This window comes from Microsporum canis, genomic scaffold, assembly GCF_000151145.1.
Source record: "Microsporum canis CBS 113480 supercont1.1 genomic scaffold, whole genome shotgun sequence".
NCBI lineage: Eukaryota > Fungi > Ascomycota > Eurotiomycetes > Onygenales > Arthrodermataceae > Microsporum > Microsporum canis.
This window is the reverse complement of record NW_003299169.1, coordinates 1,121,448-1,136,882: the sequence shown is the minus strand read 5'-3', so window position 1 is coordinate 1,136,882 and position 15,435 is coordinate 1,121,448. Positions and strand designations below refer to the sequence as shown.

Sequence of the window (15,435 nt, the reverse complement as noted above, 5' to 3'; positions counted from 1 at the left end):
GGGTCAGGCATGGAGTATAAAGTCTGTCCAGCTATAGATTTCAAATTCTAGTACAAAACAAGATAGACTTGGATTCTTCTCCCATCATGTCTTTATATCAATCGCATATATATCCTGGCTCTTTGGACTACAGGTTGACTGCGAATGAATCGGCTGAGTATATCGGATAAAGTATATTTTGTAGTAAGTGGTAATGGTCATCTAGTGGTGGCGTACCTTTGTTTCCTCTCTACTGATCAAAACACCCTTGATCTCCTCAGAGCGAACCCTCGCACGCACTCCCAGCTTTCTGTTCTTCAAGGTACGGTAACTCGATCTTATCAAGAAGGCGGGCATAGATATCGATATCCACACCACCTCCCCTCTTGCTCGACTCTACGACAGCTTCTAGTAACTGTTTTAGCTGTTTGGCCTGGTCTAGTTGGCCTTGAAGTTGATATATTGATGCTAAGCCGGACGTATAGTACAGAGTAGCTTCGTGCTTAGGACTATTCACTCTCTTACTCGACTCTACCACAGCTCCTTGTAACTGATTGGCCTGGCCTAGCCGGTCTTGAAGTTGATATAATAATACTAAGCCAGACATATAGTACAGAGTAGCTGGATGCTCAGGACCGTTGGCCTTCTTACTCGACTCTACCGCGGCTTCTTGTAACTGTTCGGCCTCATCTAGTTGGCCTTGAAGTCGGTATATTGATACCAAGTTAGATATATATCTCACGGTAGCTGGGTGCTTGGGGCCGTTGACTTTCTTGACGGCCTTGATTACCTTAAGCTGACGTTTTTCCGCCTTCTCGAGTCGCCCCGTGGGCCATATGTAGAGCCATGTCAACCACTGGAGCCACACGTAGAGCCTTGTCCACCACCGCCATGCGCCCTCGTTGGATGACCCTTCATTGTTTCCAGTTACGGGAGTCATGTCGGGCTGCATGAATTGGACAGCGTCATTGCAGTACAACGTGATTGGGTCATCTTCGCCAAAGGCCTCTTTGCTTACCTCCAGCGCAATGGTCGACATCGCCACCGCGCCAACCATGTTTCCCCTTTTTACAACATACAATGCTGCCCTATATAGGAGTCGGCCCCACCACTGCAGCGGCACCCCCCCTTGAGGCTTGTGGCCGATCGCCGATTTCATATGGGGATAGAGCTGCTGGCAACGGCCCCAATTCTCGTATTTGATATCTAGAAATCTCCGTAAAAGCCGAGTAACTAATATTACTTGCCAACTTACAAACGACTCGTTATCGTCAAGCCATTCCTGGGCGGCTAGTTGCACCAACCTGTGCATGTCGAACACCTTCGGATTCGCGCCGGTGGAGATAAAACAGTAACTTATGAGGGTCCTTATATCATTCTCAAATGATTCGTCTCTAGCAGGCAGCCCTGGTGTGCTACTGTCCTCTTTCTTTCGTGGTGTTGTCTCGCACTCTATACCCTCTGGTTGAAGGACATAGTCGGGAATTCCCTGCCGGTTGAAGAAGCACATGATTGCCAATAAGTCTGCCGCTGAAGGCCTTGTTTTCCGGATACGATTAAACGATATCTTGAACGTCGCGCTTACGGAGTTGACTGCCTCCTCATCGCGACGATGATCTCCGTTATCGTCACTAAGGAGCTTCAGTTTCTTGGTCAAATTCCTCCCCCTAAAGTCCTCGAGGTACTCCTGAACCGAACAGCGTGGCTCTCTAAGGGATATATAGGACGCAGCCTGGACAATTGCAAGTGGTAGGTATCCAAGTTCTGCCGCCAATTCAGCAATCACTTTATCGTCGTATCCTTCGTTCAGCTTTTTGCGGAATAGGCTCACAGCTTGCGTTTCATCCATCGGATGAACATTGATGATGTTCCTCCTATCTACGAGTTGCAATGCTGCTTCTCTGCTTCGGCTCGTGACAAAGATTGATCCATTCTGTGTTTTGGGAAGATACTTGTCTAACCTCTTGTTGTTCGTGCCCTCCTCGGTTGACGTGTCCTTGAGGAAGTCGAGGTCATCAGCGTTATCTAGGATGACAACCCATTTCCTCTTGTCATCAAGAAGCCAGTTACGAACGAGCCCCAAGGTGTTTCTCTTCGGATCGTCCCGACCAGGAATTTTTCCCCGGTGGGCAATCTCCTCGAGGCTTTCCTGAAAGCGTGCGGAGTTACTTGCATAGATCCAGAATATCCAGGTATCAGATAGTTGGTTTTCGAGGCAGTAGGCATACTGAATTGCAATTTGAGATTTTCTGTTCACCCAAGTTAGTGTACGTATAGAGGGAGAGTGCTCTCACCTGCTTACCCGACACCCCCCATGCCGACGAGGGCAACTCGAGATCCTGGCGCCTCGAGTTTTTCTTTGATTTTATCGAATATTGCTGGTCGATTGATGAATTCATCATCACGCTTAAAAGGAATTTTGCAGCTAGGCTCAGGCGGTGTTTCAGGTCGTTCTAAAGGTGACATTAGCAATGCTTTATCGACGGGAATCTAACTATACTTACGTCCTTCATGGTTGTTGATGGTAACAGACCCATGGATACTCCCAGCCTGCACCCCGCTGTTGTTGTCTCCGGAGAAATGCGCACTGCTAGAAGGTTGAGCCATTCTGTGTAAGAGATAAACCGTGAATGTGACTGTGAGCGCTGTGTTCTCGTTAATATTTGGATGCAGAATGCTCCAACGAGGTGAGATGCCGGGTTACATATCTCTACCCAACTACCCCACCCCCTAGCCGAGTAGAACTCTGCACAGCGTCTTCCATACATGTTCTTTTTATGCAGTCTCAAGATTTGGTACGGCTCTGTGTTTATTTTCTGCTAGTCCTATTGGCGAGCGAGAAGCCCCCTGTCAGCCATATTTCATGCAATTTCACCGTGGATGGAATTCGTGGCGCCAACGAGACTGCCAGGCTCCCTGCATAGCTGATGGCTGCATATCGACTGTGCAAAGTCTTCAACTCTTGCTATCATCCTTGCAGAGGAGGCTTTTCCACTACTGCAACGACGCATTATACCCGCCGCAGGCCGTGATGAAGGAAAGGACAGTACGGGATGGTTATAAATATCAGCGTACTGTCTCACTGACGGCTCCTACAGTTCTTTCAACCAGGTCCTACAAGACTACGATATCCCATATCCATCCATTTTGGCTTCTATACTCCATTATTATTCCCCAGTTCCAAAAAAATGGCAGAAGCAGTTGGTCTTGCCGTTGGCATTATTGGCCTTGCTGGATTATTCAACAATGCCGTCCAGTGCTTCGAGTACGTCCAGCTGGCTCGCAGCTTCGGCAGGGACTTCCAATCAAGCCAGCTCAAGCTCGATAGCGCTCAGCTCCGTCTATCCCGCTGGGGCAAGTCGCTAAGACTGGATACGCAACAACTGGACGACACGCAAAACACTATCAGCTTTCCTGGATCCACCGAAGACGCTGAGCGTGCAAAGAGCCTCCTCGACCAAATCAGCTTTCCTGGATCTATTAAAGATATTGAGCGTGCAAAGTACCTCCTCAGCCATATCCTAGAGTTATTTGAGGATGCTGAGACTCTTTCATCCAAGTTTAAAGACAAACAAAGTCTTGATGATGGTAGCACTGCAACCTTCGATCCCGAAACAGACCTCAAATCGACTGTGGGTGCCCTCCATAGAACAATGCGCAAGCTGGCGACCGGCCGCCAGAACAAAGCAAACCTGAAGCAAAAGGCAAAACGGGCTTTATATGCGGAAAAGACTTTAAGGCGACTGGTTGAAGATATTACGGAGCATGTTGACGACCTAACCGACCTATTTCCTGCTACTTTGCCGCGTCAGAAACGTCTTTGCGAAGCCGAAGCCTCCGAGATCGGGAAACATTCAGAAGCGGTGGAAGACTTGAAGAAGATTGTGGCTCAGCAAGACAAACTACTACATGCCGCTCTTGAAAAATCCAACAATATCCCGCAGGCGGGTATGCATATTGTATTCTCAGGTGCCAATAACAAGGGCTTTCAAGCCGGGCAGAACTTTGGTTCACAAACCATTAATTATAATGGTACTACAAAGAACATGGGAGCGAAATAGCTGCTTAGGTCTCTTCCCTATCACCTGGCTCATCCAAACGAAATGTATTTAAGAGTTACTTAAATCCACTACACTTATGCCGTTAAAAACATAGCTGTAGCTTTCTTATAGTTCATGGCGCGTTTTTGTTATATGCATTTCTCGATGCTGCTTATGCGTCCCGATGATGCCGATGTTATGGCCGTAGAAGCTTGCTTGTTTTCCTGCTCTGGATTAGTACAAGTGGCCTGTCTATATAATTAATCCTTTAACCTGTTTCTTTTCTTTCATTCTTTAGTTACTAGTCCGTGTATTATATTTATAGTGATCCCTACGTATAACAGGTATCCCTTATATTATCCAAAAAAAAGACACTTATAGCCTAGTGTACTCGTTATCAAGTATATCCTCTCTCGTTACAATCACGGATCACCCTCTGGCATCCCATTTGCCGTGCCATTCGTAGGGGCGTCATGCCCCTCCCATTCGGCAGCATTGGATTGGCATTATGTGAGAGTAGAAGTATTGCCGATTGCTCGTCCTTTCGCGATATCGCCTTAAACAGCGCTGTATCCCCAGATCCATATTCTGACAGGTTTGGATCCGCGCCTGCACTGAGGAGGGCCAGGATAATGTCTCGACGACTCCCATTCGCAGCCCATAGAAGCGGCGTCATCCCTCCCAACTCCTGGGCGTTGAGATGAGCCCCTGCCTGGATAAGCAGCCTAACGATGGCCAGATGCCCTCGTGAAGCTGCCCATAGAAGCGGCGTACTCTCGTTTTCAATAGTCTGGCAGTTAGGCGATGCTCCTTTATCAAGAAGAAGTTTAACAACCTCTTTATGTCCCTTTGAAGCTGCCCAGTAAAGTGGTGTAGCATTATCATTATCCTGAGAATTTGCATTGGCCTTGTATGCGAGAAGTAGCTCGGCGATTCCCCTGTCGCCATACGAGGCAGCCCATAGCAATGGCGTCTTTCCATCCTCATCCTTGGGGTCTACCTGCGCGTCAAGTTGGAGGAGAGCTCTAACAGCTTTCTCATGTCCGTTTCCCGCAGCACGCAACAGAGGTGCTCGTTTATCATTGTCGGGATACCTTACTATTGCCCCCTTCGTGACCAGGAGTTTGACCATATCTGTATGCCCATTTCCAGCTGCCCATGCCAGTGGGGTATTCCCCAGGTCGTCCCGGGAATCAATCAGAGCTCCCTTGTTCAGCAGTACTTCAGCGATAGCTATATGTCCGTTTGTTGCAGCCCACGCGAGAGGGGTACCTCCAGTGCGATCTCTAGAATTTGCGTTGGCCCCCTTACCAAGGAGATACTCGACAACAGCCAGCTTCCCGTTCCCTGCTGCCCACGAGAGCGGCGTTTTCTTATCTTTATCTTCAATATCAATTATAGCGTTTCCATCCAGTAGACACTTGACGACATCTGTACTCCCGTTCGTTGCTGCCCATGCTAGGGGTGTACTACCTTTGCAATTCTGAGAATTTGGGTCCGCCCCGCGTTCGAGAAGTAGTTTAATAGTTGATATATGCTTGTTTGTTGCAGCCCACGAGAGGGGGGTATTCCTATCCATATCTTTAGAATTCGCGTCCGCCCCCTCATCAAGAAGTAGTTGAACAACGGCGGTGTTCCCATTTGTTGCGGCCCAAGCAACTGGTGTACATCCTTTGTTATCTCGGGAAGTTAGGTCGGCGCCCCCTTCGAGGAGAATTTGAACAACTTCCTTGTATCCATTAGTTGCGGCCCATGCAAGTGGTGTAGACCCCATATTATCTCTCGAATGTAAATCAGCACCACGCCCGATAAGAAATTCAACAACTTTTCCCTGGCCATTTCCAGCAGCCCATGCAAGTGGTGTCTTTCTATTCTCATCCTGTGAGTCCAGATCGGCGTTGTACTCCAGGAGAACTTTCACAATATCTAAATGCCCCTTTCCAGCAGCCCACGATAGTGGTGTCTTCCCCTGCTTGCTTAGAGGGTCAGACTCGACTCCTTTCTCGAGCAGAATCATGACTATCCCGTATAAGCCGCTACCTGCAGCAAAGTGTAGCGCCGTCTGACTAGCAGAGTCTCGATAATTTATATCGACTTTATACTCCTCCTCTAGCAAAACTTCCATAACATTTGCGTGGCCCTCAACTGCCGCCCATAGAAGTGGGGTTCGGTCTCCAGGCTGTACATTGCCATTTGGGTCGACACGCTTTTGGAGTAAATACTCTACTGTCTCTGAGTATCCAAATCTTGCAGCGAGGGACAGCGCAGTCCGATTTCTCCTATTTTTGCGATCCCAACTGTTTTCAAGCAGTCCTAAGAACCCCAGTTCTTCAAGTTTTGGGAGAAATCCATAACAACCGCCCACAAAGACAGGTGTTGCCATGATTTCCGGTTCCGAAATGACATTTTCTAGCTTTTGGCTGTCAGGGGGTGCAAGTGACCGAGATAAATTGTCTGCATATCCTGTCCAATTCCTAAATGGAATACCAACGCTTCTTTTCCCTTGCCTCGGCGTGAGGAAGCCACAAAGCATTGCTTTTATTGGACTCTTGGAGCCGTCAACAAGCCGGAAGTGGTAAGGCCAAAACTGAGTGGCATACTCTTTTAGCATCCTATTGTGCTTGGGGCATTTGGGTGTATCTTCCCATCGATACACATTGACACATCTTTCCAAGATAGTAGCGTGTGATCTGTGTTCGTGGTAGTCCTCGTGTACTGGTTCTTGGAGGTATTCTGCAACGGTTGAGTGAATAAAGCGAATAATTCCAACTCCACCGGCCTTAGCAGATGTATCCTGGGTATAGCACTCTAGCCCTGCATCGAGGAAAACTAGATTGCAGCATGCCTGCAGTATGTCTTCGATACGAATGGTATATTTGTAATCCGATACCGCAGAGATTATCTCGGACATTGTAAGTGCACGCTTTGAATACAGCAGCCATTGCATACATTTTTGAGCAGTCACAAGGCTATGGGGGCCTAGCTCAGATATTTTTCCCAGAATTAAATCATAAGTCTTCTTCAAATTGTCTGGTAGTTTTTCTAGGAGCGCTTCGACGTCACGTTCACTTAACCGGGGGTCACAAAGAAGATCAATCTGAAGTCTCACCCAGAGAAACCTAGATAACTTTAGCCATCAAGTTCCAAGCGTGGGGCTAAGGGACATACATTCTCTCAGCCTTCTCGCACAGTGTGCGAAGAATTTTGACCCGCAGTTCTTCCGAAACCCGGCCACATCGTATTCTCTTACTTTTGATGACCGATGCAATCTCTTGATGGATAAAACGCTCGATTTCTCCTCGATTTTCTCTGGAGTCGGACGATATTTGTAAACAATCAGGATCCTCTCTCCACTTGCAGATAATGCCGTCATCCCGGCTAGAGACGACGATTTTAACGTTGCCAGTTTGTTCAAGGGTATCCAATGCCTCAAGGAATCTCTGGAGATTAGTCCAGTAAGGGGGGACCAGATCGTTTCCTGCATATAGCTCATCGAGCGCGTCGATGGCGAGGATAACTGGGTCGTTCTTCGAGATGCTTTTAAGATAATCCACACATTCTCCAATTGTTAATTTACGCAACGGAAGCTCATTCTCTTTCGCTTGACGTCTTTCCTCCCTAAAGGCTTTCAAAAGCGAACTGTTATATCTGCCGTCCACAAAACTAAGCTGGAATAGTAGGCTTCGAAGCGCGCTAGCCGGGTCGGTGCGGTCAGATTCTAAAGCGTTGCAGTAGAAATAGGCAACGCCAGCTGACACACTTGCAAGTTTCTGGGGTTTCAGGGATTTGATAATGCAATGCCTAGGGGAGCGATTAGTTTAAGCAGTTTGGGGAAGGGATACAAACATACATAAGAGTAGTTTTACCTGAACCAGCTACATAATAGTATTGTGTCAATAGTGTGGTATAAGTGTGAGAGTTATTGCCGTGGATACTTACGAGTTCCATGTAGCCAGAATATAGGTGATTCACAAGAAGTTACCCAACTCTTATAGATATCGCTATTTATTAGCCACTCTCCAGAATTCTCCATAAGACGGTTCCCAATGTCGTTGTGATGGCGCTCATAGGTTGCGGCTGACAACCATTCACGAAAGCCCCTTTTCTCGGATTCTTTTGGAATATTAGTAAATTAATAACTTATTATATTATATAGCTTAGATATATTATATAGGTTATAATTATATACCATAGATATAATAACAAATGATTATTGCAACCTACCAGTAACTCTTTGAAGGAGGGTAAGCAATGCCCCCTTACATTGCGGATAGCCATCATCGTGCTCAGAAGAGAACTTGCACATCTGAATATGGTCTTTGTTAATTGAACAAGTAGTTTCCCATCTGGCATTATTGAGCACCGCCGAGGCCTCTTCCACAACCTGATCTAACCTTAGTAAAGCTATACCATTATCAGACTAAGTAATATGACGAGACTTACTATTCCAAACCCCCTGAAGTCAGTAATCCCCTTTGCTTCATAAAACGAATAGATGTGAATATGACCATCCTCTAGCAAGAAAGAGAACGTGTCCCTCAGTTCATTTAGCAGATCGGATCCAGGACGCAAGGCAGCTGTGATTTTTGTATTTGGCTTACAACCAGCAGTGACGGTAAGTAAGCGGAGAAGCTCCGCCTTCCCTGCCCAGTCGCTACCACGATGCGGAGTCCCAAAAAATATAATGCCCGTAGTTGACAAATAGACACTTTTTCTCTCAATTTGAGCATCACTCCCTCTTGAGAGCGCGAGAGCCTAAATTGAAAGGTTAATACAGTACCGTAGTTAATGCAGAGATCTACAAGACTTACCTGTTTAACAATGAGACCCCCAAGGCTATGAACCACGAATATAAGTGGCCTAAGCGGCTAGATAGCTAAATATTAGACTAAGAATATAACTGATGTCAACTAGAAAATGGAACTTACATCTGTAGTTCGCCAGAACTGAAGGTTTGTGACCAAGTTCCTTGCATGGTCAACAACACCTAGCTGGTTTGTCTTGCTTGTAGGACTTTGATACAGGTTGGTCTCATAGCCCCAGGTAGCAATGCGAGCTTGTGAAATGGACGGTTCCTTTGCAAGGAGCTCTTTGGGCCAGAAGACTGCAGTTCCCTTCTGGGAAAATAGCCCTTTTTTAACACCTGGAACCCCCGCGCTCCATGTATTTCTTGGGTGACCGTCGAAGCCATGGACAAAAACGATGCTGGGATCAGCTCCGGTTAGCATCAATCCCCACTGAGTATGGGCACTATGCTTACTCGTGGGTTGGGTTAGAGGGTTCATGAATTACTGAAATCCCATAGGGCGTAATATTCAAGCCATGCGGCTCAGCCTGTTCAGCCTCTTTAACCTGTTGAGCCTCTTTGGCCTGTTTGGCCTTTTTGGTACCGAAAAAGCCCATGGGTGGTGTACCGAGTTACCCAGGTAACGAATATTATAGTATGCAAACGCGTAGGGTATATATTGAGATCTTGAACAAGAGATATAACCAAGGCTTCGCATCGTGACTCGCGCACATGGGGTGGATGTGCTGTCGAGGTTATAACTGAATGAGGAGCCCAAGAAAAGCAACTCTCATTGCCCTATTCTAGCAGTTGCATGCTAGAAGGTGTATACTGTGTATGTATTCCTCTCCTGGGAGGTTGTACACGCCTGCAGCCGCTGCCGCCACTATCGGCCATGGTTGGTCGTCTGTCTTTGGCTCCCGTTCAGTTCCGCCGTGGTGCATATAAGCCCCTTGTTCCATTCGTGCCCGCCTTCAGCATGTCGTATATTATGCGGCTGAGTCTCTGAGACGAGTTCAAAGCCTACTATCCGCATCGTGTTGGCTGCTGGCCTTGTCCAGCCCGAGTGCGTTCACGGGCGTACCCTCACCAAGGGGCATATTCACAACGCGAATGCCAGCATCGTTGCCCTCCGCCTTTCACGGAATAAGTACACGGGCAAGGCTCTACTGACTGGAAACCGTCTGTTCAACTCAACGGCTTTGTACATTACATAGTACACCCTCGCCGTCCTTACACTATAAAAGTCTACATATAAAAGTCTACAACTCGTAAGATATAACACGTGACTGATGACGATGACTAATATTACGGTAACGTATTTACCAGCTTTTTTTTATTAGTGTTCAATTTGTCTGGGCAGTCGCGTTTTAATGAGCATCGCCAATATTCACATTCAACAACTCGACGAACGAGGAGATGCAAGCAGCCCAAGCAGATTCACAGGCAGACATTTCCGTTTTTACCAGCGCGCCGAGCTGCAATGTATCTTCCTCGGAGCCTCATTTCCCACCTCTATCAACAGCTGCTCAGGTCGCACCACCCATTATCTCCTCCGGTCCTGATACTCGTGGCGTTGGAACCAGACGCTCTATGTGCATGCAGAATCCTCACGGCACTGCTAAAACGAGACTATATACCTCACAAGATACAGCCCATTGCCGGATATGGCGACCTGTCTCAGGCTGGCACGGAACTCGTGCACCCAATGCATACATCAAACGGCGGTAGCGGAGGGGTTGTGGTGTGTTTAGGCGTGGGTGGGCTGGTTGACTTGAGCGAGACGCTTGGCCTGGATGCGAATAAGGATGAGCCCGGGGATATGGGAGGAATCGAAGTCTGGGTCATCGACGCGCGAAGACCGTGGAATTTGACAAACGTCTTTGGGGGGATGGGCGAGCCAGCTACGCCGAGAGGACCCGATACCCAGGTTAGGACCAGTGTTGATGGGGTAGACCGGGGCCGATTGACGGACACGTATAGGCCAGGCAAGGGAGGTATTATAGCTTTCGATGATGGTGACATTGACGAGGAGCTTGCATTGGAACGGGAGGCGTACTATACTCTCGAGGGTCTTCCTGATATTGGTGAGGATGACAGCGACGACGATGATGATAGCGGATCAGAAAGGGAAGTCCAAACCCAGAGTAAGAAGAGGAAATCATGGTCAGATCGGTACGACGGTGATATTGCTGCATCTGACGACGAGGATGGCCGTCCAGCTCAACGGCGGCGAAGCAATTCTGTAAGCTACTTGAAACATTACTTCCATGGATCAATATACTAACACTTTACCAGGGGTCCTCAATTGCCTCTCCATTTAGATTAAGAGAAGGAAGGCATGACTCCTCTCAATCGTCTCGATCGGTCACTCCAGCCTCCGATGTTCCATCTCCCATTATACAAAAAGAACCTTCAACACGCACACTGCGAAAACGCTTAATCCGGCTTAAACGAAAGCATGAATCTGTTCTTCAAGCTTACTATTCCCTCGGCACATCTTACTCAGAACCCATTTCGTCCCTGCTATACTCTCTCGCGTCTGAACTCGGCCGTGACGATAATGACTTGCTATGGCTTGCAATTGTCGGAGTTTCGAGTCTGGAGCTTTCTGGGCGTACAATGTCAGGCGTGGGAATATCAGATGCTTCTGAATCGGGAGGCTCTGCTGGATGGGGAGGGCAACGAGGAGAGCGCATCCGACAAATCTTACGTGACGAAGTTCGGCGTCTAAACCCACCAGACGACGGCGAGGCTGGGCGGGAGGCCATGAGAAGCGAGGTTAATGGGGTCATACCTACCAACGCCCGGTCTCCTACGGACACCTCTATCCTTTTGTCTCCAGAGCCGCGTCTTTTATTATTACGGCATTGGTCACTCTATGACAGCATGCTACATAGCCCCTATCTTGCCCCTAGGTTACACGTCTGGAACGAGACGGGGCGAAAGCGGGTGCGGAAGCTCCTGGCCAAAATGGGCGTCAGTTTGAGCCAGTGCCAACAGAATTATACCCATATGGATATGGATCTCAAACGTGATTTACGCCAGAAGATGCTTCAATATGCTCCGATGTACGGTATGGAAGGGCTGGTCCCTCCTGCATCCTCTGGTGGGTACTCGGGATCGCGAGAGGGATGGGGCTTTGCTCGTTGCTGGGGATGGAAGGCCTGCCTGTCTGCCACGGATATTGGCGTAATAGTAGGGTCTATACTCGAGGTGGGCTCACTGGGCCCGTCTACTACCGTTTCACAGGCCTTCTCTTCTCACTCCAACACAAACCTATCTAGTGCTACCCAGGCCAAGCTGGGAGCAGATAGCGCCAACGTACTCTCCCGGTTCTGGAGTGCATATGACGCTCTGGCGCCTACTTCAGATTCACCCACCCAACTACTGGCATCAATCCCTCTAGCCCAACATCTCCACCGAGCAATTTTACGCACGGGGACTGCTCTTCTCTCAAAACATCAGATACGTCATCTTCGCGCTTTCCGTATTGCAGTCGTTAAGGAGGGACCCGATGTGAAGCTCTTTACAAACCCAGGCGCATTAACAAAACTAGCACTGTGGATCGGTGAGGCTGTTCGTATTCAAGAGAAGGAAAAAGGAACTAGTATAAAGGGAGGGGGGAAACATGCAGTCGGCACACCACTAGTTCTCGCCAGTTTGGACGAAGATCGAAATGTCTATATAGTGGTTGGAACGGGTGGAGGCGGCGGAGTCATCGACTTTGCCGCCATGGCCAAACGACGTGAGGAGCAGCGAAAGAAGAGAGAAGCACGAGAAAAGAAAAAGGCCGAACGAGAAGAGCGACGAGCCAAAAAGAGAGCAGAGATGGAGGAAGACGACGATGAACTGGCCGAGGAAGCAGAATCCTCTGAGTCCGAGTCCGAGTCAGACTCGGAATCGGAGCCAGATTTGGACAGCTTCAGCAGCAAAAACCTGGTTCGAAACCGTTTCGGTATAGCATTCCAAGAGGTTGTTCATGAGACCAATGCGAGAGTGCGAATAGACAGCTTCGAGCATTGTGTGGTAGAAGTACAGAAAGAGGACTTGGGAGCATTCTTAGAAGCACTCAGCTTCAGGAGTGTCGTTGGATGATTTCAGACACTATACCCCCGATCTCCTATTTCATTCTGAATGTCCCGCGATGACTCTCTCTCCCTGTCTATTACTTTATGTGTCCTATGCCATTTTTTGCTGCGTTGGAGCGTTTCAAGATTATATTCCATTATTTCCCTTTTTACCACGGTTCCTTCGTTTCTTGCCTTGCCAGCATCAAGTCTCTCTACTTTCTTCCTTTTCTCCCCCTGTTTTTGGGCCGTCAGCTTGGATGGTATTCGTCTCTGGTAGTTCGGTTAAACTGGCTGTTGCAGTTTACATTCGCTTTGATCTGACATATGTTTCCCCCTTGTTTCCCTTTACATTCTATTCCTCGTTTTCGTTAGAGCTTCTTTTTGGATATTTAAGTTGACTTTAATGTATATATGTATCTAAATGGCGCATAGGGTTCATGATAGGCGAGTCAATGGACAGACTATTCTTCTGAATTCTACTATTAGTATTTATTATATGCGGTTTCCTGGATAGAGCATTTGACCAAACGCCGAATTCACATGGTATTAACAAAAGATAAAAAGGATATCATCTACATAGTAATAAAAAAAAATACATGAAATGGAAAGGTAGACGAAGTAGTCACAAGCGTCCGGCGTCTATGAACTTCCCATAAGAGATCCAGCGAACCAGACTCCTCCCATTCCAAGCAGCAGTGAGAGACCGATGGCTCGCTTGCTCCAGTCATCGGTATCGTGCATTTTCATCGGCCCAGCTAGCTTGTGGATAGGGGAGCTTACATGCGATGCAGGGGTGGTTGTTTCTTCATCAACAGTAGCGGAGCTTGTGGTATTCTTCAAGTACTCCTTCTCCATCTCCTTCCACTGCTCTACCAACCTGGCAATGGCCACAAGGTCCTCTTTGACCGAAGGCTCAGAGCCATTCACACTACTGCCTCCTTCCACTTCCACTTCTTGAACGTTGCCGAAAAAGTCCATGACAGTTCTCAGCCTACCCTCAGCTTCGCCACCGGGGAATAGATCCCACCTCACGCCAGGCTGTGAATGGATCTTTGATTCGTCATAAGAGTCGAACAAGTCACCCAGGGTACGTTTCGAGTTCGCGCTCGTGACCTGGGTTTCGAGGAATTCCAAAATATAATATGTCCAGCGATCGATAACGGCAACTCCGACATCGCTATCTGCATGGTGGGAATAAGAGGATTGGTCCAGCTCGCTTGACCCCGTGGCGATAATATTCGGAGAATAGAGGTGTGTGTACATCGTGTTCGCCTGACACGTATCGATCATAAAGAGCAGCTCGTTGTACCGTTTCTTCTCCCACATCTGTCCAAATGCATCGGCCAGATCCCACGCCCCGATCTCCTCTGAGTCCTGAAACTTTAGAAACTGATCACCGCCGTGTCCGGTCATATAGACAAGCACGTTGCTGCCCGCGTCTGAACCTAACCTCTTGCTCTGCGGTACATCATCACCCAGCCTGTCTGTCAGCAAGCGTATGAAGCTCTCCACAGTGACCTCGTATCCACGGTAATCGACTTCTATATTGTCTCCGTACAGGTCTAACGCGCGATCTGCGTTGTTGTAAACAGTCCCTGGGAAGGCGTTTCGGGGGTTACAGGCCATATCGTCCGGTAACATGAGGATGATCTGGGAGTCCGGGATCCCTAGACGCTTGACCGTTCGATAGAGGGAGAGCACATTGGCAAGGTGACGGTAGTTGAACCAGAAACGAGAAGTAGACACCAGCACCGCCCAGTTCGACGTATGCGCGGCCGAGGAGGCGCCGATGGCAAGGAAGACGGCCAGGAGGGCCACGAAGGGGTAGACCAGCCGTAACTCCATCCTGAGCTCGGCGTTACAGACAGTATCACGGCAGTATACCAGTCTCGTCTCTCATCTTTCGTCTGTCGAAGATGGTTTGAAGCTGGATATAACAGTTCAGTCGTTAAAACACTTCAGAAAAAGACGTTGCTTTAGGTACTTTTTTTTAACTTCTAAGCGTTTCCCCGGCTTAGTCATCAACTAGCGGGAGTGGCCCAAGCTTTCTCCCCTTTGGTCCCTTTTTTGGCGATGAGGCTCGCTTTCGTTTTTTTTACTTCGTGTTTATATCAACTTCGCCTTTTCGCCTTTGCTGGTTCCTCCTCGCTCTCCTCCTTTTCCCTCCCTTCTTCTACTCTTCTTCACGCCTTGTCTTAGCGTTCGTACGGTGCTTAGTTTTGTCATGAGCGATTCTGCCTGTTAATATACTCCTTGTCCACTTGCGACGATCTATTTAGCCTCTCCTCTACGCTCTGCTGCCTGTTTTAGAAGACGTCGGTTCATATCTCTCGCCTAACTTTTTCGACTCAGCGACGAGCATTTCCTATCCTACCGTTCACCCATCGCATATCCGATCCTGATATTGCCTTTACATCTCCAAACCAAGCAACTTCTACGCATTCGGAAGAGATACAGCCTATAATAGCTCATTATCTGATAAAGTCTAGGCGCTGCTCTTGTGGTTAGCAACAGAGTCAGCTTGCTCTGTTGACCGCGCAGCTTCTATACCATCATC

At 48.1% G+C, this 15,435-nt stretch overlaps 5 protein-coding genes across 5 annotated transcripts; 2 read left to right on the top strand and 3 right to left on the bottom strand.

The window, feature by feature from the left end:
* Positions 1–256: 256 nt before the first annotated feature.
* MCYG_00416 (conserved hypothetical protein) lies at positions 257–2,586 on the bottom strand (the record flags this gene model as incomplete). The annotated part of the gene is made up of 3 exons (XM_002850266.1): positions 257–2,228; positions 2,282–2,432; positions 2,484–2,586. The coding sequence occupies 3 exons, from the start codon at positions 2,584–2,586 to the stop codon at positions 257–259; spliced, it is 2,226 nt and encodes a 741-aa protein (XP_002850312.1).
* Positions 2,587–3,167: 581 nt separating this feature from the next.
* On the top strand, positions 3,168–4,040 carry MCYG_00415 (small s protein; the record flags this gene model as incomplete). Its single annotated transcript, XM_002850265.1, has 1 exon — positions 3,168–4,040. One exon carries the CDS (start codon positions 3,168–3,170, stop codon positions 4,038–4,040), a length of 873 nt encoding a protein of 290 aa, XP_002850311.1.
* A 376-nt stretch (positions 4,041–4,416) lies between these two features.
* Positions 4,417–9,422, bottom strand: MCYG_00414 (ankyrin-1; the record flags this gene model as incomplete). The annotated part of the gene is made up of 8 exons (XM_002850264.1): positions 4,417–7,138; positions 7,188–7,820; positions 7,870–7,894; positions 7,959–8,096; positions 8,244–8,325; positions 8,463–8,774; positions 8,948–9,224; positions 9,280–9,422. The coding sequence occupies 8 exons, from the start codon at positions 9,420–9,422 to the stop codon at positions 4,417–4,419; spliced, it is 4,332 nt and encodes a 1,443-aa protein (XP_002850310.1).
* Positions 9,423–10,288: 866 nt separating this feature from the next.
* Positions 10,289–12,903, top strand: MCYG_00413 (cell division control protein 45; the record flags this gene model as incomplete). The annotated part of the gene is made up of 2 exons (XM_002850263.1): positions 10,289–11,050; positions 11,104–12,903. 2 exons carry the CDS (start codon positions 10,289–10,291, stop codon positions 12,901–12,903), a joined length of 2,562 nt encoding a protein of 853 aa, XP_002850309.1.
* A 614-nt stretch (positions 12,904–13,517) lies between these two features.
* Positions 13,518–14,736, bottom strand: MCYG_00412 (GPI-anchor transamidase; the record flags this gene model as incomplete). Its single annotated transcript, XM_002850262.1, has 1 exon — positions 13,518–14,736. The coding sequence occupies one exon, from the start codon at positions 14,721–14,723 to the stop codon at positions 13,518–13,520; it is 1,206 nt and encodes a 401-aa protein (XP_002850308.1).
* Positions 14,737–15,435: the final 699 nt, after the last annotated feature.